Source organism: Pelmatolapia mariae, linkage group LG5, assembly GCF_036321145.2.
Source record: "Pelmatolapia mariae isolate MD_Pm_ZW linkage group LG5, Pm_UMD_F_2, whole genome shotgun sequence".
NCBI lineage: Eukaryota > Metazoa > Chordata > Actinopteri > Cichliformes > Cichlidae > Pelmatolapia > Pelmatolapia mariae.
Window position 1 is genome coordinate 10,929,250 of NC_086231.1, and position 22,942 is coordinate 10,952,191.

General features: G+C 39.7%; 1 protein-coding gene across 2 annotated transcripts; it reads left to right on the forward strand.

Moving 5' to 3' along the window:
- Positions 1–282: 282 nt before the first annotated feature.
- st3gal8 (ST3 beta-galactoside alpha-2,3-sialyltransferase 8) lies at positions 283–21,417 on the forward strand. 2 transcript variants are annotated; one of them, XM_063473637.1, is made up of 9 exons: positions 283–375; positions 13,072–13,411; positions 13,501–13,657; positions 13,734–13,872; positions 15,454–15,647; positions 15,748–15,927; positions 16,885–16,930; positions 17,507–17,626; positions 18,412–21,417. In XM_063473637.1, the coding sequence occupies exons 2-9, from the start codon at positions 13,261–13,263 to the stop codon at positions 18,640–18,642; spliced, it is 1,218 nt and encodes a 405-aa protein (XP_063329707.1). In that variant the 5' UTR covers positions 283–375; positions 13,072–13,260; the 3' UTR covers positions 18,643–21,417. The 2 variants fall into 2 exon arrangements, with proteins under 2 accessions (XP_063329707.1, XP_063329708.1); XM_063473638.1 differs by having other exon boundaries at positions 13,504–13,657.
- Positions 21,418–22,942: the final 1,525 nt, after the last annotated feature.

Genomic DNA, 22,942 nt, shown 5'->3' on the forward strand with positions numbered 1-22,942 from the left:
TTAATTAACATAAATTAAACCTGATCTAAGAACCTAAACTTGAACCTATTGTTGGATTTTATCTCCTTGCTTTTTCTCAACAAAGCCGAGAAGGCCTAACCAGATAAATCTGTAATATCTTTGCTGCCATTTTGTAAAATTTTAAAGACTCAACACTGCAACATGCCTGTAACACAAACACACACCCAAAAAACCGCACCGTTAGAAAGAAAAAAATTTTTTTTGGGGGGGAAAAAAATCTCCCCTTTCGTCAGGCCCCTCCCCTCCCGGTGGGTGGGGTCTCTGTTCTGCATCATCATGCCCTCAGCTCTGCTGCTCCTCTAACAGAAAGGAAGAAAATCTAACTGGTGTCTATTGCAGCAGCTGCTCCTTCGTGTAAGTGCTTTTCGGTTTGTTCTTCTCGGAGCTTTGTGCGGTTTTACCGGCTGTTTACTGGCTCGTTATGTGTCTAAAGCCGTGTACCGATCATTCTGAGTAACGGCGTGTTCGTAACTCGGGCTAGAAACTTCTTAAAGTTTCCACCAAAACTTAACGCATTTTGAAGCCAGGTTTACTCCGGATTGTGCTGTTTTTCTCTTGACGTGGATTGCTTGTTTGTGTTGTGATTTTTAAAGGAAAGAAAAAGGCGTGAGATACTTTAGAAGGAGGCAGATAACGTTGGGGGTCGGTTGGGGACAAATACCTTCAGACTTGAGGTCTGTACTTTTCTATTTTTGTAGCTGCCCGTCTGCTGCTGGGGGACATGCAGTTGCAGTTCTTTGTATATCCAATTTTAAAGAACCACAACTTACTACAAAGTGCTTCCTTAAAATTATTTTAGAACTTTACTCTGGTCTTTATATCTGCATCTCTATCATATTTTAGTTTATTTTTGCTTGTCCTACATAATAATAGCGACTTTCATGGTGGTGTTAGTGGCGACTTCAGAATATTCTCATTTGTCAACTTCTATGCCTTTCTGCAGTATTTGATGTACCTTTAGATATAATGGCCTGCTTCATGTATTCCTGAAATATTGCTGTAGTTTATCTGTTTAAAAGGACTGATTGTTTTTATTGTACTTTTAATATATTTTACCTAATGGATGTTTACAGTATGTCTATAGTCTTGTGATCCTGTGTGTTGTAGCTTGCCTCATAGACTTTACTTATCGCTCATATTACTCCTGTAATATTCATTAGCTTGTCAGAAGTCTATCCGCCCACCCATCTATTCATGAGGAAATGAAGATCTTACCAGAAGGTTCATGTAATGCCGCCCCCTCAAAGAATATACTAACAGTAATAGTGTGGGACATCCAGTAAAGCCTTCAATTGGTTCCACACAGAAGCGTCATCAAAAACTGTACAAGTTACCTAGCCTTCATAATGCTTAGTCAAGCAAAAATAATGTATTTGCATGATAGTTTCTTCAAGTAAATCAGCGCCCTTATTTACAACCCTGATGATAAATACTGGTAAGCACGGAGCAAAGGATGTAAAAGCAAAAAAAGTCTAGTTATAGCTTGTTGTGCACCACACTATCGAAAAAAATAACTTCTTTGAATAGGAAGTTAAGGAGAAATGTCAGGCATACATACATAAAATGTATATTTAATAGTACTTCTCTGTTATGCTGCGCTCAGTTTGGTGTATTTACACGTAGCTGCACTCTACTGTGTTATTTTCCTCCCACATCTAACTTCAGTGTATCGCTAGTCTGTAGTTATCTTACTGAGAGTCTTTATAGATTACAGTTGGTGGTGCTCGGCTGCTCTGTGTGCATTTAATGTGTTCTTGGAGTGGAGTTGGCCTGTTGTCTGCTAGTGCTTTAACAATATTATATTATGTGTTGAGGTTTTCTTGGTGTATTGTTGCCTTACTGTAGAGTTCGGTGTTACTGTTACTGGTAAAAGATCATCAAGTGTTTATATAGAGCAGCTGCTGTAATATTTGTGCTGTTGACAGTGTGGCCTGTTTCGACTCCAGGTTGTTATTATCTCTGTAATCTCTGTAATATCTCTGGTCTGCTGGTAGCCTGCGATTGTCTGTTTGTAGCGCTTCTCCATTACAGCATTGCCTGTTTCCTGGTGACATCCTGGAAACAATCAGCAGTTTTATCCCTGACACCCTATCAACAAAAATCTAATTATTAATCCTCAGGACATTTAGCATTACAGCAAAACACACACAACAGAGCAACTGTGCTAAATATAATTTTTTGTCATCTTCCCCTGGCTGCCAATATTATGTATTGCAGTATCGCTGTAATAGCAGTTAATCACTTAGTTGTTGTTGACATCTCATCATGAAACTGTAGGATCAATAGAAGTTTTCCAGTCAGTTTTAGGGCAATGTGCCTCCTCATCAGCTCACTAGACCAGTGTTTGTTTGCCTCATCACAATCAGGTCATGAACTATGGCAAACAAATAAACAGACCTTGGCGTGGTACTGTAAAATGCCCCTGGACTGCTGACTATTTGTTGTTTTTGTGTTGGCTCTAATTCTTGGAATGCAGCGGGCTCCGCCTATGCAAGGTGAATGTACATATAATAACCCTAAATTCCATTTAATTAAATTAGATCAGCAGAGTGTCAGAGATGCCAATTGTGCTACTGGAGTCTGTATGATACCTGATGCATCCCTATTTTCGGTTGCCCTACAGGTCTTTGGCAATTAGTATTTGTGGCTTCATTGTGTACCTTTTGTTGTGGTCTCTAAATTCATGGATCAAAGAAACCCAAGACACTTAAACACAAATAAGGGAGATGGGGGCCATGGCCAAATCAAACAAAAGAGGGAAAAGGCCTGGAACCAACCGTCATTCAGGCTTATCTTCTAAGTTAATGTCAGTAAGCAGAAAAAAGGTCTTGCAGTAAGTTCTAAATTAAATAATAATTAAACAACACTATAAAGCGTAACTGAAGGGAAAGGCCAGTGATGACGGGAGAGAGACCACTTGCCACCTGGTGAGAGAATTTAAAAGAAGGGAAAAAAAGCAATCAGAGGGTGAATGGACAAACACATCAAGACTTCCATGAATTATTTTGAACTGACAGGGCTCAGAATATATTACTTTCAAGGTCACCGTGTTCCAAACAGGCATAACATGTTACCTGAGAGAGGACCATAACCGATTATGTGTTTCTTGTAAACTAGCTGTTGATTTACAGAAGAAGGGCACGGACAGATAGCCATGTCTATGATACTGACTGTCTTGTATTCAATTTTACAGTCCCAGTTATTATTGCTCTCCTGCTTTGTCTTGTTTATAGTCAAATGATAGAACAAAAAAATTCAGTGCTTTTTGTTCAAAACTTCAAAGAAGTGACAGAATTGTGGTTCATTTTATATCAAGGACCCGCTACAGCCCACTTTGATCATAGGTGTGCCAGACCAGTAAAACTCCCCGTGTAATTATGTTTGGGACTGTCTGTGATATTTATGTTTATGTGACAACTGAAATGGTACACTTGAGTGTAATGTAATATAATGATAGTCAGTGGAGCAGGTTGTGTGGTCATTTAGTGTTTTTTTTTTTTTTTGTTGTTGTGTTTTTTTTAGACTGGGTTGGGGCTAAAGTAATTATAGAGGCCTGACTGAATCTGAACTACAGAGATCGTTTTTTACAGACTCACTGTCTGCTCATTTGCCTGAATCCATTTTCATTTCCCCACCAAACATTCAGAGTCAGAGGATTTTTGTGTGGCAATAATGCTGAATAGATGTTGTCTTTTTATAAAATGGACTGTGAGACTACAAGGACAGCCATTATGTAGAGAAACAGGACAATGACATGTTTAGGTTCAGTAAAAATATGTAATAAGGATCCCACCCAGAAAAAATCATGCCTGTGAGTCAAGGCTTTCTGTACCGGATATGAGAGCAAGCTTTTTTTTAGCCTCTCTTCTTCCTGTGCTGTATTGCTGTTAAAATGTGCTGTGTGTATACTCGATCGTCTATCTTTGTGAGGACCGCTGTAAGTTACATTTCTGAAAGTCAGAATGTTTTTTTTCCTCAGTAGGGACCGTTTGAAGATAAATACAAGGTTTTAAATTTGGAGTTGGCGTGTTTTATGAAAGACTAGGGAATGCGTTTCTGACTGTTGGCGTAGTGTGTAATTCACTAGGATTGTACAAAGTGCAATTTTAGGACATCGTGGCTGATCCTTCCTTCTTCAAAGAGATGTTTAAGGGTTCAGACTTGGACCCAAGGAATTAATTTTATATCAGTCACTGTCCTCTTAAAGGCTCAAAAACGCACATGTGGCTTTTACCTTCATAAACTTTTAAGAGCTTGACACACTTTCCTTCCTATTTCAGTTCAGCAATACTTCTGAAAATGTCAGAAATAAAGTACTGTCTCTGTTATACTTAAGGCAACTTAAATACTCCTACAGTCCTGGTATCTAACAAAGGATTGTGCTTAGTGTTGACTTTGTTCCTTTGTGAAAGAACAGTATGCATCAACAAGGTGCTCAATATTCATTTTAGATGGGAGTTCACACATTGATCAGGAGTCAATGAGTTCAACAAGAAAGAATTAGGCCTTTAAAATGAATCAATAATGGCATTAAAAGTCATTCTAACCTTATCAATGTAAATTCATGATAAGCATATTATTATTGCTGCAGTAAACCGGTATGTGGATCCAGATTTGGACGTGGCAGATGTCTCTCCTGAAACATGTAAATTTCCGTGTAAATACAGGAACACAGGAGGGTTAAACAAAACTTTGGACTGTTGAATATCTTATCTGTCAGGGTCAGTAGACTATTGGTCAACAGTTTTGTATTGAAGTGAAGCAGTTTAGTTAGCTATATCACAGGAAGAAACTGACAATACATGAAATCATCCAAAAAATAAAAACAGTCTATAAAGAAAAGCAGAAATTATCAATAATACCAAACAAACAAAACAGGTAAATGAGAAAATAAGACAGGCAATTCTTAATTTGACTTACTTTTCTTCTTAGTATTTTCACCTTGTTTTTTACATCAGAGGAAGCACATGAGGCTCTGCAGTTTTAACAAGAATATAAAAGAGAGGGGGAATTGTTAGTGATATGAAAGACAGTGGGGAAGGCAACAGCTGCTGTGTGCAGGACTCAAGAGTGCAAGATTTTAACTTAAATTTGCAACTACAAACAAGTGTTTTTTTTTTAGTTTTGCTTTTCCCCCTCTAACTAAAATGTAATATTGATGGTGTCACAGTCATTAGAGCTGTTCTTTATTATATACAAAGTGAAACTTTCCCAGAGTCTGTAACAGCTGAGCTCATTACTGCAAGTGTAATGAAACCTTTGTGAGCCAAAGAGTTTATTACATCAGAGGACCTGGTCTGATCACATCAAGTAGACTGTACTTACTTTTCCATGGGTCTCGACAAGGCCTTGTTCCTTTTACAGAAATTTGAGAAAGCAAGCAGCTGTTGCTTTGTCAGCTGACTAATTTTCTTTATCAACATGGAGCTTTAGACTCCACTATAACCCAGTTAAAGCGAACGTCCTCAGTTGCCTGGACGTTTTTACACATCCACTGTCTTTTCAACTCTCAACTCTCTGGGATATTTACATTGCCTTAAATCAGGGGGGTCGAACTCCAGGCCTCGAGGGCCGGCGTCCTGCAGGTTTTAGATATCACCCTGGGTCAACACACATGAATCTAATGATTAGTTCATTACCAGGCCTCTGGAGAACTTCAAGACATTTTGAGGAGCTCTTAGCCATTCAAGTCAGCTGTGTTGGATCAAGGACACATCAAAAACCTGCAGGACACCGGCCCTCGAGGCCTGGGGTTCAGCACCCCTGCCTTAAATGGATGTTTCCTCTTTCGTTAATAAGAGAAACAGGATTTCTGAACAGGTTTACGAATGTATGAAAGACTTCAGGCATGAAGCCAGCAGAAGAGGAAATGAATGACTGTCCATCCCACAGTCCAAAGACATGTAGTTTGTGCGGTTAGGTTAATTTATCAATCTAAATTGCCCATAGGTGTGAATGCGGGAGTGAATGTGAGTGCGAATGGTTGCCTGTCTCTGTGCGTTAGCCCTGCGACAGACAGACTGGATCCTATTTTTCTTAAACACAAATCAGGTAAAAAAAAATATCACGTAATTCTTTGTTTTTACATTCATCAGGTCCCAATCAGCCCAAATATAAAGAGAAATTAAAAATGCATGCCATGAAAGAGTTCGGGTCTTAGGAGGTTAAAGTTTGTTTTCTTCTCCCATTCCTGGACGAACTCCGCTGTTGCTCTTTTCTCTATTTTGTCCCATTGTCAACCGATAGTCATTCAGCAGCTGCATACGTCATCTGCTTCCAGCGATGTGCAGTTGAATTTGGAGGACTGCACATGAGCCTGTCTGCATTGAAAACCCCTCTCTGCTTGCTGTCCAAATGGAAAGGCGGGCAGACACATTTGCATGACCATAACTTGCACACAGAGCTTTTCTTAACTTTTATGACTTTAGGGTTGGCAAAGATCTCCATAGTCTGAACTTCCTTCTGTAAAACTGACCATTGCTGATACCATTTATGGCAGGGTGAGACACGCACACACACATATACCCGCACTGGGAAGGTTAATTATGGACTTCAACAGGGTTCAGTGTTAGGACCAATTCTGTTCACATTATACATGCAGTATCATCAGTATAGGTTTTCAGTATAGGCAGTATCACCAGAAGACAATGCATAGATTTATACTGCTAAGCAGATGACACCCAAGTCTATCGATCCATGAAGCCAGATAACACACACCAATTAGTTACACTGCAGGAATGTCTTAAAGACAAGAGGTTATTGTACTTGGTCCTGAAAATCTTAGAAATATGGTATCTAACCAGATTCTTACTCTGGATGGCATTACCTTGGCCTCCATTAACACTGTGAGGAACTTTGGAGTCATTTTTCAGGCCCCTCTTCTATGGAACCAGCTTCCAGTTTGGATTCGGGAGACAGACATTAGGAAACTAAACAGCAGTGACATTTGTAGGAGTTGAAGTTGGGCTAGCTGGTATATAATGATGTACTATGTGGTGGCTAGCTACACAGCTATGGTTAGCATAACATAAACACATTAGCACAGTGAAGCTGGAGGATGAACGCTAAGTCGCGAGGGTTCCCGATGTTTAGGGACAAATCCAATCGCATGTCGGGTTGATGTAAACAGACCAAACTTCAGTCAGGAGAAATACTGAGACAATCCATCCACAATACAAGGTTAGTAATTAATATACTGCTGCATGGGCTGGGCTGTAGTTACATCATAAGGTCTTAAAAACTGAGCTCTAAAATAAACAGTGGTAATAAAAACCGAGAGAGGCCGACAGTGATCACTGCCTTTTTTTAGGGGCTTGTTCAGATTAAATAGAACAAAGTACAAAGCATTAAAACATGTTAAAAACACAACAGCCTTGATAAACGTAGAGTAGTTTTGACCCAGAAGCAGGGTTCATAGGTAAGTAAGTAAGTAAGTAAGTAAGTAAGTAAAACTTTATTTATATAGCACCTTTCAAGATAAAAATCACAAAGTGCTTCACAGAAGCTAAAACCTAAAAATAAAAATCAACCAAAAGCAAGTTTAAAAAGATGAGTTTTTAGCTGTTTTTTAAAAGCGACCACTGAGTCCACAGATCTCAGGCTCAAAGGGAGAGAGTTCCACAATCTGGGGGCCACAGTTACAAAAGCTTTGTCGCCTTTTGTTTTCAGCCTCGTGTGCTGGACAGCCAGCAAGCCCTGGTCACATGACCTCAGAGACCTGCTGGGAATGTATGGATGTAAAAGTTCACTTATATATGTTGGTGCTTGTCCATGCAGAGCCCTGAAAGTCAAGGTCAAAACCTTAAACTGGATTCTGAATTTAACGGGGAGCCAGTGCAGCTGAATCAGCAGGGGTGTGACATGGGAGTACTTGGAGGACTTGGTCAGAAGCTTTGCAGCAGCGTTCTGAACAACTTGCAGATGCTCCAAAGAGGCTTTACATAAACAAGTAAACAAAGAATTACAATAGTCCAGACGAGATGAAACAAATGCATGAATGACAATTTCTAATTCGGAGCGCGATACAATGGGACTCAGCTTAGCAATGTTTCTCAAGTGATAAAAACAGGAGCGAACCAGAGATTTTACATGGGCATCCAAAGTCAGAGCTGAGTCAATACTAACACCAAGGCTCCCAATAGACGGTTTTGCAAATGTAGCAAGTGGACCCAAGTTTTCCATAACACTAGGTACAAAATTTTTAGGAGCACAAACAAGAACTTCAGTCTTCTCCTCATTTAGTTGAAGAAAGTTTCCAGCCATCCAACATCTAATGGAGTCTATGCACTTATGCAAAATCTGTAGCTTGGAAACATCATGGGGCTTAAAGGAGATATATAACTGAATATCATCTGCATAGCAGTGATACGAAATGTCCTTAAAAGTGCTCAATAAGTGTTGAAGAGGAAGTAAATACAGTAAGAACAATAAAGGCCCCAAAACTGAACCTTGTGGCACACCATAGGCAAGAAAAGTAGAAGAGGAACTGTACTTAGAGGTAGCCACAGAAAAGGATCGTTCATGCAAATAGGATTCAAACCAGTCCAAAGCAGCCCCTGATATACCCACCCAGTGTCTCAGCCTATCTAGCAGAATATAATGGTCCACAGTATCAAAGGCGGAGGTCAGGTCCAACAACAACAGAAAGGAGCATTCTCCTGCATCACATCTCATCAAAATGTCGTTGGAGACTCTAAGAAATGCAGTTTCAGTAGAGTGAGCTCTACGAAAGCCAGATTGGAATTTATCCAGAATGCTGTATTCATCTAGGACAGCTATAAGCTGCTTAGCCACCACCTTTTCTAAAATCTTAGCAATGAACGGTAATTTTGAAATCGGTCTGTAGCTACTGAGAAGAGAAGCATCAAAAAGGTCATCAGGTGGGACCAGATATTTCACCTGCTGTGAATGTTTTAATGCAGTACGGTTGTTATTATTATCAATTACCGCATCCTGTTTATGACAGTTCATATAAGAAATAAAATTGTCTTGTCTAGACTCTATGTGGTGTTAATTAGGCGTATACTACTGTACTTTAATGTCGCTCATAAGGGTGGTACTTCAAGAGCCATATATTTTATGAGGTGGTACCATCAGCGTGACAGCGCCGTGCCGCCTTTGCAGTTTTAAGGCCCAGGGAAACGAGCCTGCCAGCGCTGTGTAGCTGGCGATAAGGAAAGGCTGCTCTTTATAGAGGACTCACGCTCCAGGAAACGTTTTCTGGTTGATTCCAGCTCCCAGAAGAGCCTCGGGAACTCTCGTGTCATCTTTGCATAGAGATTTCCCGTGTACCACCAGAGAGAGCCCAAGTAACACAGTTTGAGAAAGACTGAAATAGAGTAAAATAATATGTCATAATTGTCAGAAAGATTACACTGCACATAAGCGAGACTAGCGAAGGCTACCATGGTTTATTGGTTATGTGTGTTTCTGTCTGCGCGTGTGTGGTCATTTCCAGTCTTTGTTGTGGAGTCTGACAGCAGTTGGAAGGAAAGACCTCTGCCCACATTGTGGGTGCTGCAGCCTGCCACTGAAGGAGCTGCTCAGTGCTGTCAGAGTCTCCTCCTGGTGTGGGAGATGTTGTCCAACAATAACAACAATGTGCCACCTCTCCATAGGTCTGTGGAAGTAGATGATGATTTTGGAGATCGACCGTGGTCAAAGCAATCAGTGATCGCTTGCCAGTCTAGGTCACTTTTAGGTCTCTTCCCCAGCTATACACACAAGTTAATATTGTTATGAGCACAATAATTAATTAAATCTGCATTGCTTTAATTTCGTCCCGCATCTCCACATATAACTGGCAGTTGTAACAGATGTGGTTTTTGGCTTGCACGGACACATGGACTCATCAGGAGAGAAAACAGGAGGACATTTTTGAGAGATATCTGATCTTTTCAACTAGCTGGTTCACAGTGGACGGAGGTGATGGCTGAAGGCTCTGCCTCACATTCTTCTTTTACAGACTCGACAGACTTACTTGTGGTTCCTAATCTGAGAGGCAAGTGCTCTGTTGGAAAAATAAGGTACTTGCAGGTTAAGCTAATAACATGAAATTGAAAATGGAGTGTTTAGTAAACCTCCTGATCAAATGGGGGGAAATAATATATTCAAAAATAATAAAAGAATATAAAATATTTGCATGTACGAGTTGTATTTTGTATCAAATTTGCTACATCACACTTCTTCTTTCTTTTCTTTTTTTACTTAAAAATTTATTGTGCAGTTTCTACAAAACACAGAGTCTCAGACTGGCTGCTGCACTTTGCTTTAAAGCATTAGGGTAAGATGGGGACTGATTATTCAAGACTTTGTATGTGTGAGGAAATATTTTAAATTCAACAGATTTAACAGGAGGCATCAAAGAGAAGCCAATATATGGGCAGTGCATATTGGAAAAATATAATAATATATACCAGACTTTTTACTGCTGTGACCACTAGGCTTGAATTAACTTCCCCCCCTTTTGTTCCCAAGGATGTTTGAAGCATTTCCTGATTCTCAGGGTGGATTTTTAGCAGACACGTTGGTCCGTGTGCTGCCTCCTGTGTGGAATTACAGGGCTAATCATAATATCCGCTCTGAGCTGCCTCTGTGTTAAAAGCTCTTTGTACTGGAGCAAGTTTGGACATTCCAACTTGGCATACAGTTACGGCCCCATTATACTCGCTGTGCACTGCCTGGCAAACCGCACCATTCATCACCTCTTGATTTTTGTAACCTGGGGCTTTGTGCTGCAGCCACTGGGTTGAGGACACAAGTGTTCAACTGTGTTGCTTTTTACAACCATTTTAATGATACATCAGTACAGAAGCTCAGAGATCCATATATTACAGAGGAATATGTTGCAAGAGTTTGAAAATACTTTGTGGGGGAAAATCACTTTCTTTGATTCCAGTTTTGTCTCCTTCATCTTCATCATCATCTTCTTTTTCTTCAACAAATGCAGGGGGCCCTAAGCTCTGTGCAGTTATGTTTATCCAGGAAGTTGCCTTTGTGTCAGAATCTTTGTCCTTTGAGTGCCACTCTTCTCATCTGGAGTGGATGACTTTAAGAGAAAAGTATCAATGTTGATAATCAGTCGTAATGAGGCTGACTTGTTTGGTCTTGTTCTGAAAAGGTTGTAACAGGTGTAACTAGTTTTTTTTTTTCAGTTTCACTTACCACTTTGTTTAGTACACCTTAATCTAAATCCATTTGGGGTAACATGAGGAAAGGCATCCAGCATAAAAACTTACCAAATCAAACAAGTGGTACTACACACTGTGGTGACCCCTTGTGAATAAGACAGCCACTGACAGTAGCTGCTTCCTCTCATCCTACACGGGAAGAAACTCCTAAGCAATTTCTTCCAGTGATATAAAAAAAGTCTTAGATTTTAATGTTAAGTCTTTTGTGCGATTTAGATTAGATGAAACTTTATTAATTCCTCAGGTGGGTTCCTCCAGGAAATACAGTTTCCAGTAGCACAGCACCGACAGAAGTTGCATATTACAGATACAATAAAAGGGAATGAGAGTATGGATATACGCATAAATATACCACATATACAGTGGCTTGCAAAAGTATTCGGCCCCCTTGAACTTATCCACATTTTGTCACATTACAGCCACAAACATGAATCAATTTTATTGGAATTCCACGTGAAAGACCAATACAAAGTGGTGTACACGTGAGAAGTGGGACAAAAATCATACATGATTCCAAACATTTTTTACAAAGCCTGTTCTAAAACAAACAAGTAAAGAAAGTAAAACATTCCCTCCAAAAAACGTATAGATTCTAAACAAGCAAATCAGTCCGTGCATGATTACATTGCTCCACCCATCAAAAAGTACCTGAGACAGTATACCGCCTATCATCATTTATTGGACTGAGGAATGTCGGTTGGAAAAAATTTACATATCGCACAAATCAAATGAGAAAAAGGGAAGCAAAGATTGTAAAGTGCACATGTGTGTTAAACCAGATCAAACGGATACTGTGTAGAAAACGGTGTGATAGCCGATACACATAAAAAGTAGTGAAGAATCACACACTGACACAGGTTAGCTGACAGGTCAAACTGAGTGTGTTCATGCATAGAGACACACACACACAGAGAGAGGGAGATTTACATTGAGAGCTGAAACAGGAGAAGCTGTACTGAATCCAGATCTGATTGGTATTCATAGACTGAGTTCTGTGTGCACGGATACATTCCTGCAGGAGGAGAGGGGAGTAAGAGGATGACTCCATTCAGTAAAAATCTGTTTTGGTTTTTTTTCTTTTCTTTTTTTTTTTTAGAGAGTGCCGTTGCGCCTGTGGCTGAAACTCAGCCTTCCCCTTTATCAGCATCAGTGATGACATCAAAACTACATTTTGGGGGGTCTGGCTGGGGGGTGGGTGGAGTAAGCTACCAATGAGCTACCGACTAGCTCACTGGTTGTGTTGCTCCTGTTTGTCGTTCAGAGAGGAACTTCTCCTATCGGTGATGTACTCAGCTCTTTTGGGCTGTAACGCTAGAGGGTACTCCCTCTTGGCAGCAGCTTTCCCCTTAGTAAATTCCAAGGTGAGGCAGGTGGAAAATTTGTTTAAGTGCTGCTTACGCCGAGTTCACCATGGCAGTAGAGCAAAACAAGAATTAGCATAGCTCTGTTATCAGAGTGAGGGAGAGCAGCTGAATGCTTTCTTTTTTTCCAAGGTTTGAATGAACTAAGAATAATTTTATAATATGTCACAGATGATCAGTTTCCAGATATTCCCCTGGTTTTATGATTTTTTTTATCTATATTTGGCTTTTTATGAATAAACAGAAATGCACTGTGATTTGTTTGCTTAAGGTTTTTCAAATGATCTGAATATAGATTGATACTGGGCCCCAGAGAGTGTGATTGCCAGTGGCTGATTTGTCAGTATCAGATTTTTATGTAATCTTTAATGAGTTCTGCAGTGGTTTTTAAGGTATTTAAACACTGCTGAGTTGCAATGCAAAGAATGCAAAAAAAATACATGTTTCACATATTTAGTTTATTATTAATGATGCAATATTCACTGTGTCTCCAACAATAGATCTTGTATCTACCAATCAGAAAGCAACACCGGTCTCAGCCTTGATGGAGGAAAAGCTGAGTGGCGTCGTGACAGAACAAAGGAAAATGTCCAGATGACAGCAGGTGATACATTCCCACTATGCTGGCATAGCTGGTCAATTGACAGCTCAAGAACACGCCCTTCCTGCTGAACACCCATAGTGCAGCGATGATTGTTAGGAGGAAGGCTTGTGTTGCCTTGGTGATCGCTGCCATCCTCTTCCTCATGATTGCCAGCCAGAGCATTCAGAGGAGGTATTTCCTGTTGCAGCCTGCAGCTCCGCCCAGAGGCCACAGCGCGCCCAGTGGCAGGATGACAGGTGAAGAGCGGGTGTGAGAAATGAATGGGGTTTTTTTTGTTGTTTTTTAAGTATTGATCCACACGGCCTGAACTTTTTTCTGTTTCCAGCAGCTGAATTCACAGGCCCAATTTCAGGTCAGGCACCTCCTTACCTGAAACCTGAACAAATTCCCTTTGGTCCCACCGAGGAAGAGATGGTTGAGGAAGAAAATGACGAGGAGGAGGAAGAGATGGTGATTCAGGAGCAGCTTATGAAAAACGCTAAGTATGACATGTAACACTTGTAACCCTGCATATCCACTAATACCCTGGTATGACACCTGTGATTTGTACTCTTTCAGGCTGTGTGGCTGCTCTGATGCCTGTATTTCAGACAACAATGGGTCGAAATGGTTCAGCCAGCGCTACGACGCTAAACAGCAGCCCATCATCAAAGAGACCGGCAATAATTTTGACTCTGATGCACTTCAATGGTGGCTGGTAAGGACAAAATGTAGTGATAGTTCAGATTTGATTAAAGGGGACCTATTGTCATTATTTCCAACTCTACATTTTTATTCTTGGACTAGATAGTTTTGCATGATTCACTTTTAAAAAATGATCCTTATTTATCTAATACTCCACCTTAGTGTAGCCCCAAACGTCTGAAGGTCGGTCTGAAATAAGCTGTTTAAGCTCATTTCCCTTTAAGTTTCCTTTCTTTTGAATGATTGTCCCTTTTAACCAGGAAATATGAAAAGCAGAACTGTGGCTTTTTAATGGCCAGCAGGGTCACTAACTCCAGTGGCAGTGACTGCTTTGTTTACTTAAACTCTAAATCCAAAACACTTTCTGTGAATAGTGAATAAAACAAGAGTTTTTTGCAAATGGTAATGTAATGTCCAAATTATAAACTTGGCCTGAATTATCAATGTTTTGTTATTAAAATAGTACAGCAGTATTAGTAATGTCTACTTAAGCCACAGTACTGTCTTCAAAATAATGCATCATTTGTTAATTCAACTTTTGTAAAGTTTGTAAGCTTTTTTTAAACTACATAAATAAATAAACAAGGCTGGTTTTTGTTTTTTACAGTAAATGGCTTTTATTGCAAGTAAGTAAATAATTACCGTAAGTCATTTACAGTTTTCCCCTTCTTAATTTCCTTTGCTTTAGTTTATGAAAAAAGAAGAGGAAGTCGTTGCAGCCTTCAAAGGGGAAATGACTCAACAGCAAATCAGCTTAATCTCTGGGCATTGTTTTAAATTGAAAGACCAACAGATATTTTGTAACATACTGGATGATGTTGCAGTAAATAGTCAAGACCAGTTATGAAGTTTTGTATTTTCAGAAGCCTGAATTTGTCCTTGTGGAGACTGGCTGCAGTTTGCATGAGAAGACAAATGTCCGAGTTTTTTTCCTGCATTTAGAGAGATGAACTCCTGCTGCAGAAACCATTAGTAGATTAAAAAGAGGAGGCCAGTAATGCTGCTAACATAATTAGTCTGGGCCACAGAAGGCAGTACACTCTTTGTGTGTGTGTGTGTGTGTGTGTGTGTGTGTGTGTGTGTGTGTGTGTGTGTGTGTGTGTGTGTGTGTGTGTGTACGGGTTCGTACTATCCTGGTGGGGACCAAAATCTGACTTTTACTATCCTGGTGGGGACTTTCTGCACCGTGGGGACCAAAATCCAGGTCCCCTCGGGGTTGAAAGCAATTTTCACACTCAAAATGTGGTTTTACTGTCAGGGTTACAATTAGGTTATGGTTAGGTTTAGGGTAAGGGTTAGGGTTAGGCATTCATTTTTAATGGTTAGGGTTAGGGTAAGGGGCTAGGGAAAGCATTATGTCAATGGGATGTCCCCACGAGGATAGCAAACCAGACACGTGTGTGTGTGTGTATGTGGGGGGTGGTTCAGTACTCTTTCACCTGCTTCTTTTCTTAAAATTAAGAAATTATTTCAATAAAAATTATTTTACTGTCATGAAGTTTAAGAATTTTTAACGTGACTCATTATGCAAATGTTTTACTTGTGTATAAATGTGTTAAACAGAAAAAAAATTAGTTTGTCTGCTCTTCCACAGAGTCTTCAACGGGCCGGTAACGATCAGTCCTTGGAGGAAGTGATCTCAAAGATGTTCCAGGTCATATCCTCACCCTCTATAGACTTGGAGCCCGTGCCCTCACGTTGCCGTAGTTGTGCAGTGGTTGGCAACTCTGGCAACTTACGGCATTCTGGACACGGCGCACTCATTGATTCTCATGGCTTCGTGTTCCGGTACGTGTACACACACACACACACACACACACACAATCACACGCGCACACACACACAATCCCATGCACACAGCCCTCACCCTCATGTTTTTTTTCTTCAGGATGAACAAGGCGGTGACTAAAGGGTTTGAGGAAGATGTCGGTCGTCGGACGACGCATCACTTCCTGTACCCAGAGAGTGCAGTGGACATCAGTAATGGTACCAGCCTCATCCTGCTGCCATTCAAACTGAGAGACCTGGAGTGGCTGACCAGCGCGCTGTCCACCGGAACAGTCAAAATGTACGATATTTAAAAAACAAGTATGCTCATTGTCTCATGCATCCATCAAAAAGACATCAAAAAACATATCAGACAGGAGAGATTATTTGATGTAATAGGGAAAAGTTTATCTTTAAAAAAATCTAAAATTAAACTCCTGGAGTCTAGACCAGCGGTCCCCAACTTTTTTTGCGCCACGGATTTAATGTCAGACAATATTTTCACGGACCGGCCTTTAAGGTGTCGCTGATAAATACAACAAATAAAATGATACGACCAAGAAAAAACTGTGGTATTTGGTAAATATAATAATAAACGCAAATTCACTGTGTAATTGTGTAACTTTATTAGCAGCGTCCTCCTGAATGCGCCAACAACACTGAGAGTAACATCCTCCTCTCTGCCCCTTAATGCTCTCTGGTTGCTATGGTAACGCGTAAATATTTCTTTCAAAATAAGACACACGACTACAACATGGGAAAAATACCCAGGGAAACCGAGTTAACAATAAAACCCCTGAAAAACCATCAATTTCAAACCTGAGCCTCAACTCTCGCGGCCCGGTACCAAACAACTCACAGTCCGGTACCGGCCCGGGGGTTGGAGACCGCTGGTCTAGATGGTTGTGGTGGTGGAGCAGAGTAAGCAGAGGGTTGATGAGGATGATGGGGAGAGAGAGTTAAAAGAGTGATAGACTACAACGCATTTCAAGAGAACAAGAACTAGGGGGCTGTTTGGCAAGGAGAACATGGGGAGGTAGATTATTTAAGAACTTTCTTCCTGATGCTGCTATCACACCGCAAAGCCTCTGCCTACACAATCTCCCAGGAAAATGATAGATATATATATTACACACAAAAGTAAGAGTTACATATGTTTATACACTAATATACATGAATGCAAAAAGATAAAAAGAAACATGACACACTGTAAACATATATGACCTGTATGTAAGTGTGTGTGTGTGTCTTTTTTCAGGACCTACATGAGGGTTAAAGCGAGAGTGCAGGCTGATAAAGATAAGGTAAACTATAATCTCGACTGTGATCTCTGTTTTCTCTACAGCGCTTTCTGTTGCTATTTTTACTTTCAGCTTCACCCTTTTTTTTTCTAACTCATTTTTTTTGTTTTGTTTTTGCTGCTGCTCCTATTTTTAGTTCTTAGTTTTATCTACCAGTATTTACAAGATTTTTAAAATTGCATTTCCTAAAGAATAAGGGAACAAAGATGAGCAAATAAATCTTTGTGGTATTTTTATTTTTTAAGACGAGTGAGAGTGAAGGAAGTGTCTATACCAGAAACCACACATGAAATACACACTTCTGGTCTGATTTGGACACAGATGCCCCACTACATTTGATGTTCAAACATGACCTGTTATGCATTTCCTTATTTTCTGTCATATCTATCTTGATAGTGGAGAAGTCAGAAGATAAACTCAGGGGTTGCAACAAGAGCCTTTTTATAAGTACATGGGGCTTATTTTGGAACTGTGGGCAATGCAAACCTACTCTTGTGTAAAACACGTCCATTTTAAACAAACTGTGTGTGTGTGTGTGTGTGTGTGTGTGTGTGTGTGTGTGTGTGTGCGTGTGTGTAGGTTGTTGTGGTGAACCCAGTGTTCTTTAAGTATGTTCATGAACATTGGAACGAGCATCATGGTCGCTACCCGTCCACCGGCATGCTGGCCATCATCTTTGCTCTGCATGTCTGTGACCAGGTAAGAGGAAAGTAAAGACTGGGTGTAGAGAGAAAGACCACATTTGTTCTTTCTTTTTTTTGTATATTCACAAAATATGTTGTTACTAACCAACAACAGACTAGTCCAAACAATATTGTAGCATGTCCAGACGAGTAAGTCATGGCAATACAACCAAGACTAGAAAAAGTTGCATTTCCTGCGAAAATGCAGTTTGAATGCTGTGTAGTGGAATCTGCTAAAAAAAACAGCTGAAGAAGCAGATTTATCTGCTGAAAAGAGGTGTAGAAGCTGAAGTGCCTGCTGAAGACAGTTGTATTTGAAAGGGTACACTGAAGAGTGTCAAGAAAGCAGAGTGCATGCAAGCGGGAGAAGATGTGCGGCAACCGCCACAGGTAGGATTCGAACCTTCGCCACCGGGTCTCACGGTGGCTGCTCATCCCACTGAGCCAAACCAGTTCTGGTCCCAAACAAAGATGTGATGAGAGAAAAAATGTGTACTGTGCAGAAGAAGCTGAATTGTGCTGAAAAAAGGTGAAGAAGCTGAAAATTCTGCTGAAATGGGGTGAAGAAGCTGAAATTTGTGTTGAAAAGAGTTAAAAAAGTTGAACTGTTAACTGAATAAAATGTTGCCATAAGCGGGATTCGAACCCGGGCCTCACAGCATTCACACAAATATTAATATGTGAGGTTAGAAGTCACACATCAAATGAAGCGTATAAAAGCGGGATGTATTTAGTATCAGTATGACCTTTCAGCAGTGTGTCATGCATGGTTGATGAAATGGCTTCCTTCTCTCTGTCCAGGTGTCAGTGTTTGGTTATGGTGCAGACAAGCAAGGAAACTGGCATCATTACTGGGAGAAGAATCAGTTTGCCGGAGCCTTCAAGAAGACCGGCGTCCACAGTGCTGATTTTGAGAATCAGATCATCCAACACCTTGCCAACGAAGGCAAGATCACTCTACACCTCAACACAACAACATCCGTGCAGACAGAACTAGGCACCAACGACAGACTGGCACATAAACTCAACTGACCTCTACCTGGCTGATCGTCAAAACACCTGGCTGTCCTCTGGCACTCAAAAACCAAATCTGAGCCAGTTTTTAGACCATACATTTGTTGTTTTGGGTAGAAATTAGACTCCTGCACTTTTTCTGTCAGTCACCACAACTGCCTTGAGTCAGACATCCAGGAATGCTGGATTAATGAATGTTGTTAAGCTTTTTCAGACAGCTGAATTACCTGTGGACACATCTCTGAGGCTTATCTAATTTAGAGATCCCCTGCCTCTTCCAACATTTGCTGGCTGAAAGAAGTTAAAGCTCAACTCAAAGAAATCAGTCTGTTTTTCTAGACCTAAAACCAACTTTCCTGACGTGTGCAACTGCTGGGATAGACCACAAAGACCTTTGCTGTGAGATGGAAACAACCACAAACTTTATTTTATCCTATCTTTGTTTTTATTGGATTTTATAGCTACACAGGGATAACCTTTCTTCTTCTTCTTCTTCTTCTTTTTTTTTTTTTTTAAATAAAAGCACTTTTTCCTTAAGAAGAAATGGTGGTCAAGTGAGGGAAGTGTTCACTTGGCCACATAAGATTTCTTGCATTGTATATCATTTATAATCCATCCATTTTATTTGATCCTAATTTTAACACAAACCGTCCTGACCTAGAAGATCATGACAAACATTTTAAGCCTTGTTACTTCTGCATTTTCAGAATGTAACCCAATGATACTTGGAACTTCCTGTCCTGTCTTGGTTCTCAGCCTGTGTGATTCAGCAGTCTGCTGCAGTCTCAAGGTTTGCAGCTGATTTAATCCAAAATAGGGAGATATTAGTTTGGTTTAGTTTTCTAATCAACGCACATAAGCCCCTGTTGTATCCAACCTTCATGGGAGTAGTAAAGTCAGGAGAACCAGTCCTTCTGTTCCACGTCAATACAAAAATACTCAAAATGTGGTGATACTTGAGCCAGAACATTTTAGTTCATCTTATACTCATAAACCTAAACTTAGTTAGGGAACAGAAATAGGGAGATTGGAAATATAAGGGCTGATATTGGCACGTCACAGGTAACATCACTGTTAGTGTACATGTCAGATACACTCCAATATGGAAACTTGTGTGTAATGTGTACACAGAATGAAAGGTGAGCGTGACGACCTTTATGCTTTCTAAGTAAAGTTCCAGGAGATTAATTTTGCTTAGGCTAACATAACTTGTAACTTGAGCTAGGTGCACCTCGTGATGATTATTATTAAATAAACTCAGCAAAAAGCATGTAAATTCAGTGTCAGTATAAACTACCAATGTTCTTCAGATATGCTTCGGTTATTGAAGCTGTAGACTGTTGAACTTCATGGGAAGATGTCTTTTAAGTCGTAAACAAAGCTCAACAAATTAGGCTGAAAAAGAAGACCACACACAACTTTAAAGATTTATTAAACAAAACCTGAAAAGGACAAAGTCGCTCTGCAACATCACCAGTGTGTGCTGTGGGTAGATGAGTAGAAGATGTAGCTCAGTTTTACTTGATGTAAAACAACCAAAAATAACAGTTTCACAGCGTGTAGATGGCTATCAGCCCAGTATTGTGAATGTACAAATACGAGGTACAGATTGTCTCAAAGTCATCTCAGTATTAATGACTTTTTAACCACCATGAGCAGTTTGGGAACATTTTCACTTTTTTTGTTTTGTTTTTTTGAGTCTGAAACCATGGACTGCTTGTTTAGACCTACTTTGAAGCTTTTTTTTGGGGGGGGGGGGCAGGAAAGAGGGAGGAGGGCTATGTTACCAGCTGATGTTTGCAAGCCTGGTTACTAACTAGACTTTAGGTTAGTGTTAAGCAACAGACTGAGAAACAAAGACCAAAAGCATGCAAACTTTTGCTCTCCAAAATTGGACCACAGATGTTTTTTGTTGCCTGATAGTACAACTAATGGCACATCAGGCCATGTTATTCAAATTTGGCAGTTACAGCTGCCTACATGTGATTTTATTTCATTTCGAAGCTAGCCTCAAGTGGCCTTTAGAGAAAAGCATTTCTACTTTGGGTTTCCTTCTTGACATTAAGTAAGAAATTCTATATTAGTAGCAGTCATCACAGTAGTATGAGTAGTTTCTCCTTGAGAACATGTGGGTTTTGTGGATTTTGTAAAGATTGGGGAAAAGGAGCATGGCAGCTTTGAAGTATGTCGACAAAGGCAGATAGATCTGCTTATATTTTCATGTGTGATACAGATCATCGGAGAGGTTTACCTTATTAGTCTGTTACTTTGCACTAATTAACAGATATGGGTGTAATGCAAACATACAGTCTATAAGTACAGATTCTTAACCAAGACAAAATGGTGACTAATGGATGCAGTGTGATGCACTGTCCAGAAACCAGTGGGTGATGTCACAGAAACTATTATGTCTTTTATATAAAGTCTGAGGAATCATAGCTTTTGGGCTTCACACAGTTGGGTCACATGTGCCATCATCGACGTGGGCAGGAGGTAAATATAGTATTACATTCTGGGCTTAAGACCCGTGAAAACTGGGGGACATTTTTATCTTGTTTTTATTTTTTTAGTGGCCCTTTTAAGGTTGTCATGAAGAGTCTGTAATTTGTCTCTGATCTGCCCCCTACTGGATGTACTTTTTAAACCACAAGTTGATGAACACAACTGTTTGCTTTGTAATCCTATGCGTATGTGTACTTTAAAAAAAATGGCTGTTATAAGAAACAAACAGCCTACTGTAGTAATGAGGTTGGCGTGTTAACAGGCTGTTTTAATGCAACAAAAACATGCATATATATATATATATATATATATATATATATATATATATATATATATATATATATATATATATATATATATATATATATATATATATACATACACACACACATACACACACACACACACACAAAAATAAGCCAGTGTGAAACCACCCTGAGACTGATGTTCAGTGAAAAGCTCAATCTGCTCCAAAGAAAAATGTTCATACAATGTGTTGTCCAACACTCCTCTTTACCAAGTATAATTGTACAAAGTTGGTAGGATTTTTTTTTAAAATTTATTTATTTTATTGCCTGAAAGGAAAACAAAAGTCAGATACCAATAATGGAGGAATTAAAAAAAAAACAACCCTTTGAGAATCACTTGGAAGCAGGCTGAGGACTTCTCAAAAAAATCAAATGCTGAATTTTCATTTGGAGGATGTTGCTCTGTCATTGGTGTTAGCTTGAGTGAAGTTTTGAGGGTACTTTGAGTTTACCCTTATCTGTCTGGAACAAGTCAGTGTCTTGTAAATCCAGCTGCTGCATCGCCAGAAGCCTTAATGTTAATATGAAACATCTGCTGCTTGCTCTAAACTTTTTCCATTCACTGCTGAGATCTAACACTTTGTTGCCTTGTCCAGGAAGGGAAGGAAACTTCCTGCCAAATTACCTGGAAAATTATCCAGTTTACACACAGATGAGGAATGCTTTAATGTGCCATAAAACAACAGAGCAGCAGCCCTTCTGAGTCCTGAGCTGGATTGTTGTAAACAAGTTTACTTCCTCACCTTTAACAGAGGAGTTTGTTGTGACTTTAAATCCAAAGTTGTGCTCAATGACTCTCTGCAGTCTTCAAATGTAGAGTTTTATTTCCATTGCTAGGTGCAGATAAATCCACTTAGTCAGCTGCTCGTAATTCCATTATAAACATCTGTATATGAGCTGTAGATTTAGTACAAAGTGACAACAAGTGACCAAACGTGTACGGCCTGTGGTACCATAGCTTTAATTCGGCTCGTCATGTAAGTTTCATTTAACAAACATGCTGATTATCAGTCCATTTATAGAGGCCAAACTGACAGAAGCATTGAAACAACAGATAAAAATCCTGAATCCACCGCTGTCACTTTGAATGAAATAAAACATTTTTAAAAAACCAAACAGAATTCATGGGTTTTTGTTTTTCTATTTGAAAAATTGTACGTACTCTGGAGGTAAGAGCTGAATTGGTTGTCTGTGGAGGAGTTTGTCTATAAAAGCTGATTCAATGAATTTCTGCCACTATGCCAAATTCTTTTCTTTCTTTTTTTTTAAATGAAGATGTTTTAACAAGAACTGTTTTCTTTCATGAAAATGTTTTAGAGAAAAAAAAAAGTTTATACAGAGATGCTATAAGGAAAGGTCTTATTACAACCCCTGGCAAAATTATTTTAGGGAAGAAAAAATGTTCTCCAACCTGCAAAGCTCATCTGTCAGCTGTTACACAAGAAAGCTGGAATCAGCTTGATGGAGAATGTTTCTTTTCATGGATGAAACCCAGTGTTAATGTTATG

Bases quoted from the DNA above. Each gene is read 5' to 3' on its own strand.
- st3gal8 (XM_063473637.1), top strand. From the start codon at position 13,261: ATGATTGTTAGGAGGAAGGCTTGTGTTGCCTTGGTGATCGCTGCCATC. The intron at 13,412-13,500 runs GTGAAGAGCGGG...TTCTGTTTCCAG, and splicing joins GCCCAGTGGCAGGATGACAG to CAGCTGAATTCACAGGCCCA. The intron at 13,873-15,453 runs GTAAGGACAAAA...GCTCTTCCACAG, and splicing joins ATGCACTTCAATGGTGGCTG to AGTCTTCAACGGGCCGGTAA.